Source organism: Apaloderma vittatum, unplaced genomic scaffold (assembly GCF_000703405.1).
Source record: "Apaloderma vittatum isolate BGI_N311 unplaced genomic scaffold, ASM70340v1 scaffold12569, whole genome shotgun sequence".
Lineage (NCBI taxonomy): Eukaryota > Metazoa > Chordata > Aves > Trogoniformes > Trogonidae > Apaloderma > Apaloderma vittatum.
Window position 1 is genome coordinate 76,474 of NW_009733605.1, and position 7,365 is coordinate 83,838.

The 7,365-nt window shown below is 40.1% G+C and overlaps 1 protein-coding gene across 5 annotated transcripts; it reads right to left on the bottom strand.

Moving 5' to 3' along the window:
• Nucleotides 1-897: 897 nt before the first annotated feature.
• TUBD1 (tubulin, delta 1) lies at nt 898-6,298 on the bottom strand. 5 transcript variants are annotated; one of them, XM_009875971.1, is made up of 8 exons: nt 6,127-6,298; nt 5,394-5,541; nt 4,725-4,941; nt 3,967-4,198; nt 3,465-3,629; nt 2,632-2,772; nt 2,008-2,182; nt 898-1,000 (listed from the first exon to the last, which is right to left on the bottom strand). In XM_009875971.1, the coding sequence occupies exons 1-8, from the start codon at nt 6,296-6,298 to the stop codon at nt 898-900; spliced, it is 1,353 nt and encodes a 450-aa protein (XP_009874273.1). The 5 variants fall into 5 exon arrangements, with proteins under 5 accessions (XP_009874273.1, XP_009874272.1, XP_009874275.1 ...); XM_009875970.1 differs by having other exon boundaries at nt 6,112-6,298; XM_009875973.1 differs by lacking the exon at nt 3,465-3,629.
• Between the last annotated feature and the right edge of the window lie 1,067 nt (nt 6,299-7,365).

The window sequence follows — 7,365 nt, forward strand, 5'->3', positions numbered from 1 at the left end:
GATATGTTTAAATAAATAACAATTTAATTAAATAAAGTACCTGCTTCTAACTTGCACAAAGAAGAGCAAGAGTTGCAGTTGCAGAAACCTATGGTTCTCTAACAAAGAGCCAAGAGCTCTGATGTGCTATAGGGATTTTTTAAAAAATTGTTATGTTCAAGTGGTAGGTAACACCACCTGAAAACGTGGCACAGCGAGATGGCCAGAAAAGCATATAATTCGTTATAATCTCTGATATAACTTCATGATAGAAAATGTCAATTACCCTTCATACCTTTTGTTTTCTTAAAGACAGTTCAAAACTTCCGCTGTTTTGTCAAAGGATAAGGTCCTTAAAATAGAATTTAAGTCTTACTTTAAAGGAACAGGTGGCACACTATCGTATCTTGAACGTAACTGAATGGAGTTTGGATTAATAATTCTGATACTTGCATTTTTGTCAATATTGAAGCATTGTTAGGGGAAAGCGTTGTCATGTGAGACTGAAATTGGAGGATCAGGAATATACTACTATAGTCAAGCAAATATTTAATTTTTATCACACATTAGTTTATGATATTTTAGATGGTGAGAGATTAGCCTGGAAAAAAATCCTCCTGTATAGACATTCTGTATGAAAAACATCCAAGTGTCAAAAACAGTGTTCAAAGACTTAGCTACAGTACATAGCAAATGTATCAAAAAATAGCTATTTATTAGATATATTTAATAATACCTGCCCATAGGAATATCTTCAGTTCAGATTCAGTTCTTACAAGTCTAACATATGCACACATTGTTTACAAGACTGAAAACCAGCTACAGTCCAGTAATTTATATACTTCAGGAGGCTGATGGAAGGTTTTCCAGTGCTAGTTTCTTTCAGGAAAGCTTGATGTCAAACCATTTGAAAAACAGTCAAAGGTTGGTGTAACTGGAGATAACTTGTTCCAGAGCTGCAAAGCTGTCCAGAAAATCTTCCTCTTCAATTCCAAATTTAGTGTACTGGTGAACATAGGCTCTGTGTGTTGAAGTCACAGTAGGAAAATGTGTTAAGACATTAGAAATCAGTGAAGAATCTGACACATGAAATCAGATTGTAGTTATTGCAAAAACTTCAGATGAAGATTGGTTTCCCCCCCAACAACCACGCTGGTTAGTTTCTGCTGTTCTCTCTTGAACTCCTTTGGCAATTCCCACTCACTGGTAAATCCTGACTTGTTTCTAGTAGGTTTTACAACTTTGTGTATTGCTTAAGGAAACAAAATTGCAGCTAACAAAATTGGGAGGTGGAAGAAGTGGTTATAAAATGAGAAAAGTAATTTATAGAGTTGAGGTGCAAAGCATAAATGTGCGTGCAGGACAGCTTGCCTCTCGTGACTGGTGTTTTTGTAACAGGCACTATAACTAGGAGCGCAGGTAGTGGCAGCACTTTTCCTTTTTTGGCTTTTAGTTGTAGAATTCCTGTGCTAGAAATTCATGTTTAGTAGACATCTGCTGTGAAATGCAGTAACTTTGGCTTAATGATGATCAAAGAGGAAATTCTTTTCTAGACTTCTTGGTTCTAATGAAAAGCCAAACTAACAGCATGGGAGCCTTAGTAAACACAGAGATCCCCTAAATCCTTCTGAGCTGAGCCAGGGACTTTTTTCCTGGACTGTGCAGCATGTCTGTACACAATTTAGAAACTATGTGATCAGTAAAAAGAGTTTCTATGTGCTATTTTTAGAATGGCCACCTTGGAATGCCCTAAATTTGGGGAGTTTCAGTACTGAGAAAATAGACATGCTGGCAGCACTAGAATACGTGGTCTCACTCATCCACAGAACACAAGCACTGTTCTGTTCCTCGCCCTGTCGTCATGTTTCAGGCATAAAAATGTTTCCATGAAAGTGTGGGAAGAGTCTTCATGCTTACTCACCATTGCTTTACTTTGCTGAAAGAACGAGCTCTATTTACAATGATTTTTCTATCACTGAAGATATTGGCAGTTATTAATGAAGTATCAGCGTAATTACTTTCACTTACTTGGAAGCAAACATATTCCAAGCTTTTCCTACAACATCGTCAAGAGGTTTCAGCAGATTGCTGACCAAAGAAGCTGACTTTTCGTACTTGTTAAATGCTCTCGGTGTTTTCCATGCATTAAAAGCATCCTGAGGGTTTAGCCATGATGTATATAATGAGGGATCTCGGAAGCTTCCTGTGGCAGAAAGACAGCCCTGTTGACAAACGTAAAGCTACGGGCTCCTCCATCATCATCTCAGCAGTCCTGTGTGACCTAATCAATGCTTGGCAGATCAATCAATTCAGGACTTGAAAAAAATCTGCAGAGTGGCCAGCCTGTTGAAAATATAATTGTTTTCAACAGATTCATTGTGTTTTCAGACAGAAATCCTATCATATACACAGACTTCAGTCTCTTCATTCTTCCCTGCAGTGCTCCAGGAAACACAGCAGTCTTGGTTATAAATACACCAGCCCTGAGCAATTAGACAACGTGGCCTTAGACGTTAAAATATTTCTAGAGGGAGTACTGACCTTAATAATCAAATAGGTGGCCTTTTTTTTTTTTTCCATCAGATTTGGTTGCAAAGAAAACAGGGAGATGTGGAACAAGAACCACGGAGGTACCGTGGTTTTCCTTCTTACCTAAGTCTACGCTCTGCGTGTCTTTTCCTCGCAGGATAACAAGGTTGGCAATGGAAGTATTGAAATGCAGCGGTTTGTTTGTGGAATGACTGGAGGGGACGGAGGAGCCAAGGCATGGTGGTCGGACTTGCCAATCAATCCCTATGAGATTTTGGCAAAAAAAAAAAAGATACAAAAGAAACGTTTCATGAAATATGGATTCAGACCAGCCGAAGAGTCAGGTGGCAACTAGCACTGTGCTGCAAGCTGAGATCATATGAGAGTTTGTAGCTTCTGCATGTTAGTTAAGCAGCAATTACACAATTCTTGGAAAAAAACAGTGCTAATCCCACAGTATTTGCCTGGTGTAGTCACTGGTCTTACCACAGAACATGGATACTCCTTTCTATACTTAGCCCATTCTTTGCATAACTGGAAGCTACACTGAATTCCCCATGTAAATGATATGGAAGAGCCAAGCATGATTTTTATTAGTAGGAGGTGTAAAAAGAAAAAGCATAGCAGAACCAACTATCTGAGGAATGTTCCAAATGAATCATGTAAATTAAGTGCACAGCCAAAGACTGTTGGTTTGTTTTGCGTATTTTCAAGAGTTATAATTAACTGAGATGTCTGGGAGCAAAACCAGGAGCAAGCCGGGAGCTGCTGTGGCAGCTGAGTGAATAGTTACAGGAGCAGCTGGCTCTGTAGAGGCAAATTCACTGCTGTTGGAGGGCAGCAGCTCGTTTCTGAACTGAGTCAACGAGCTGCACAGAACAATAAGCTTTATTTCATCTGTGGAAATAGATGCTTAAAGTGTGATGGATACAAAAGATGAGCAAATGCTTTTTTACCTTCCTCCATTTTAGCATTAGCGATGAGCATCTGCCTTAAATGTTTGATGAGTCCAGGCCAGCTGAATGTGCTGTAAGCGAGGGAGTTTTCAGGCATCTGAGGTATATTACGAAGACCCAACATCTTGAATTCAGGATGTGGAACTAACGTCTCCATTAAATCTCCTGAAAGAAGTTAACAGCTGCTCACATGTGACAAAAATAATGCGTAGTCTAGCTAAAGTAGGAGACGAGAGTGAGGAATTTTACAACAATCTAGTAATTGAAGGTAAGAAATAAAGCAGGATATATAGAGTGTTAATCTGACAAATATGCAGGCACACATCAGACAAAGTAATGCAAGCTTGCAACATATCTTAAAATTTGGGATATATCCAAATACTTGAGTAAGGAGACTGAACAACTTAAACTGACAACGTGACAAGATTACCGAAAGATGTGTGAGAACACCCGAGGCAGCTCTGTTGTAGTTACCTACAGATATTAGGTATGTTATAAATACCTAGTGGGTTTCTGCTATAGTGTAAGCCTCCTTCTGCTGTGTAAGTGGGCTGGAAAACACTCCCCAGCTGATGTGCAATGACTTGATTTGCATCCCTGAAGGAGATCTGTTTAATATTCATCAGCTGAGCACAGATCTTGTGGACGACATCATTTTCATGAACAAGAAGGGCATCTGATGACTGGTACAAATGCGACAGGGTCAAAACAGAGTTGTAGTTTTGAACAATGACCTGGAAACAAACCCCATAAGCAAATGAGAGTCAAACAACTTAATCTCTAGTTTATAATACTCTGGCTACTGTCATTTCCTCAGTTATGATTTAGAAAGTGATTAATTTTCTCTGCCAAGGTGCAGAAGGAGGTCAGGAGCTAGCAGAGTTTTTTCATGGAAAGAGAGCAAGACCTGTGAAAATCATGTTATCCATCGCACTTCATACAAATATGCTAGAATATAATCTGCCTGGGAACTGATTATAATGCTGAGATACTATGGTAACGAGAATTTCTCGTTAACTAATAGAGCTCCTCATGAAACTGGATTATATTTTAGCACTTACATCATCAAGAATTATTTTCTTTTTGGTGAAATGACACCTACCAAATATCTTCATTACCTGTGTTACTTTCTGTCATGCTGAACTTCTTAACCATAAAATGTACTTCTTTTCTAGTTTATTTTAGTTGCAGATATTTTATGTATAGAAGTAAATGCTGATTAAAAATTTGTAGAGTATCTCTGGGAAATACGACATTCACCTCACCAGTGCCATAGGGCCAGATAACATGGTTTAGTATGAAGGAGGTTGGAAAAGCATCTCTTAAGCACTGGGTCACAAATGCTCCCAAGCCAGATCCTGTACCACCAGCCAAGCTCATTATTGTGAGGAAGCCACTGAGTCGATCACATTTCTCTGCTTCTTTTTGCACCAAATTCATTATTACTTCTTTGTGTTTAGGCCCGTGAACGGAGTAACTGTTGAGTAACAGACAAAACAGCGAGACAGAGCAGGTTGGATTAAAATAAATGCAGTAAGGTGAAGCTGTTAATAAAGCGTACCTATTATTTATATAACCTTGCAAAATGTCATCCATTCTATCTGCAGTAAACAATCCTCAGCTGCGACATTTGTCTTGCACAGTGGCTGCTTATAAACTGTGCGTATTGTTTCCTATTCTTAAATCAACTATATTAATTGTATTGTAAAATGTTACATTTTTACTGTAAATGCCAATTTCACCTTGCAAAGAACAGTTTGGAAATTTCACTAATATAGATATAGATGGCTACTCTAATTTAAACAGAAATGGAGTTAATACTACATAGTCTGTACCTCGCACAGCTGCAATAGTACCACTGCTAGAGAGTCTAGACAGCTCATTAGCCTCTACAATTGCCTTTGTGAAGCTTGAAACAATTGTTCATACCCATTTGCCCAGTTGTTCCCAGACCCTTGCTTCTGACAGAAGTGTGCCCGATCATCGTATTTCCAGTAGCCAGACCGGGCAGCCATTGATAAGGTTTGGCTGATTACTTTAGGTTCCATGTCAACAAGCACAGCTCGGGCAACAGGTACTAGATAGGGAGACAAACAAAACAAAGACTTATGAGAGTATTAGAAATATTAGAACTTGTTTACATACAACGGATGGACTCACAACACAACCTGAATTGTATTCCTCTCGCACATAAACCGAACTATTAATGGGAGAGGCAGGTACAGAGAGCGCAGGACTTGGCACTGCTCTGGATTTCTGGAGAACCATCTGTTGTTCCAAAGACAAACATGAACTCTGAAGATCATAGATCTTTCAGGAAAGAAACCACTTCAATGCATCTGGTAACACTAAATTCAGATATTCTGGGTCCTACTCCATGGTGAGTTATCTACTGGAGAAAATGCAGATGCTTAGAAGGAAAGATTTTTTTATGTGCTTAAGCTCAGCTTCCAGCTGTTTTACTGGCAGACTCACTCTGTGGCCTTAGACATTTTGCTGCGCTAATTAGCAATGTTGTGAAGGCACAGGGATTGCGACATTCTCCAAGATTGCTGGTAAAACTCATTCTTTAACTGGAGGTAAAAGATTTTATTATTTCCACACTCTTATATGCTTTAGGAAACCAAGCCCTCTGTGGGAAGCAAACACTTAAATGCCATACCTTTGGATTTCTCCTCCCAGAAAAAACGTTCTTTGCAAGCATCGTAGTAGGATTCATTCTCCTTCTTGGAACACAACCCGTGTGTGCCACGGCCATCACTGCAGATACCATTAAACACTTCGCCACCAATCTGATTACCACACTGCCCAAGCTGGACTGTGACTATTGACATTCTTATTCACTTTGTGTTTAAGCCTAAAAAGGAAAAGTATGCCTTTAGCACCTGTGGACAAGAAAGGGGAGAAAAGAAGTTCTAACAAGTAGATTTCTGATCTGTTTGGTGATTTTTTGGAGACCCTCTAGTGAGCAGGAAAAGGCTACGCTATAACTACTGACTATTTCTGGGGAAAAGCAGACTGTCAGCACTTTCTCGTGAATGTCAGAAGAATGCAGATGGCAGTTCACGGGAATCAGTCTGTTTACTGTTGGTGTACATCTGGAGAGCTGAAACCAACCATACAGCAAAGTCTTTGGGTTTTGTTTTTACTTTTGCTTAGTAAGGCAGGATAGAAACAAGTAATTACAAGGCAAAGTTATAGAATTAGGCTGTATAATAAGAAAGCACCATATGCTTTTAGAAACATGAAGCCTGTTCAAAAATCTAGCTGATTTCCAGTCCTGTACTGCTATGGGCCTGACGCCAAAACCTGCTGAGGTGACAAAAGGATTCCCTAGAGCATTCCCCTTGCTTCCACCAGAGAAAGCGACAGTTTTGATTCAGCGCTGGTATCTTTTGACATTTTTCTACCCCTGCTCAGCATTTTGCAGTAGCTCTAGTTTCTCACTTTTCTATTCTCCTTTCACAGAAACAAGGTCAATTTTTTCTAAACTCGCTTCATTATTCTGGGCTGCCCTTTCCCACTATCATCCCAGCTGTGCCCCAGCACACTCCTGTAACAGCATTCTCTGGGTAACTGCCAGGGCCTGTAACTCGATCCCGCTGCATTTTGCGGGCAGGTACGTGCTATTTTATGTTGTGTTTTGTTTTTTTTTTAAATTCCTGTGCTTTATTTCAGCCTTGCTGCCAGCCTGCACCTCGCAGCCTCAGGCCAGCCTGTGCGCTACTGCACCACAGCGTTACTTTTCACCGCGAAGAATAATTAAATAATAAATCTGTAAACGGTTTTCAGAAAAGGCTGCTGTCCAACCCACGCGGGATATCCTCCACCATCCCCGTGCTCTGTCCCTGAGCCCTCCCGTCTGGCGGTTCCCGCTCGGGCTCTGGGGCCGCCGTGTTCC

Coding starts and splice junctions, on each gene's coding strand:
- TUBD1 (XM_009875970.1), bottom strand. CDS start 6,298: ATGTCAATAGTCACAGTCCAGCTTGGGCAGTGTGGTAATCAGATTGGT. Junction 2,183..2,631: donor CACGCAGAGCGTAGACTTAG/GTAAGAAGGAAA, acceptor TTTCTGCCACAG/GAAGCTTCCGAGATCCCTCA. Junction 1,001..2,007: donor TGGAATATGTTTGCTTCCAA/GTAAGTGAAAGT, acceptor TTCAACACACAG/AGCCTATGTTCACCAGTACA.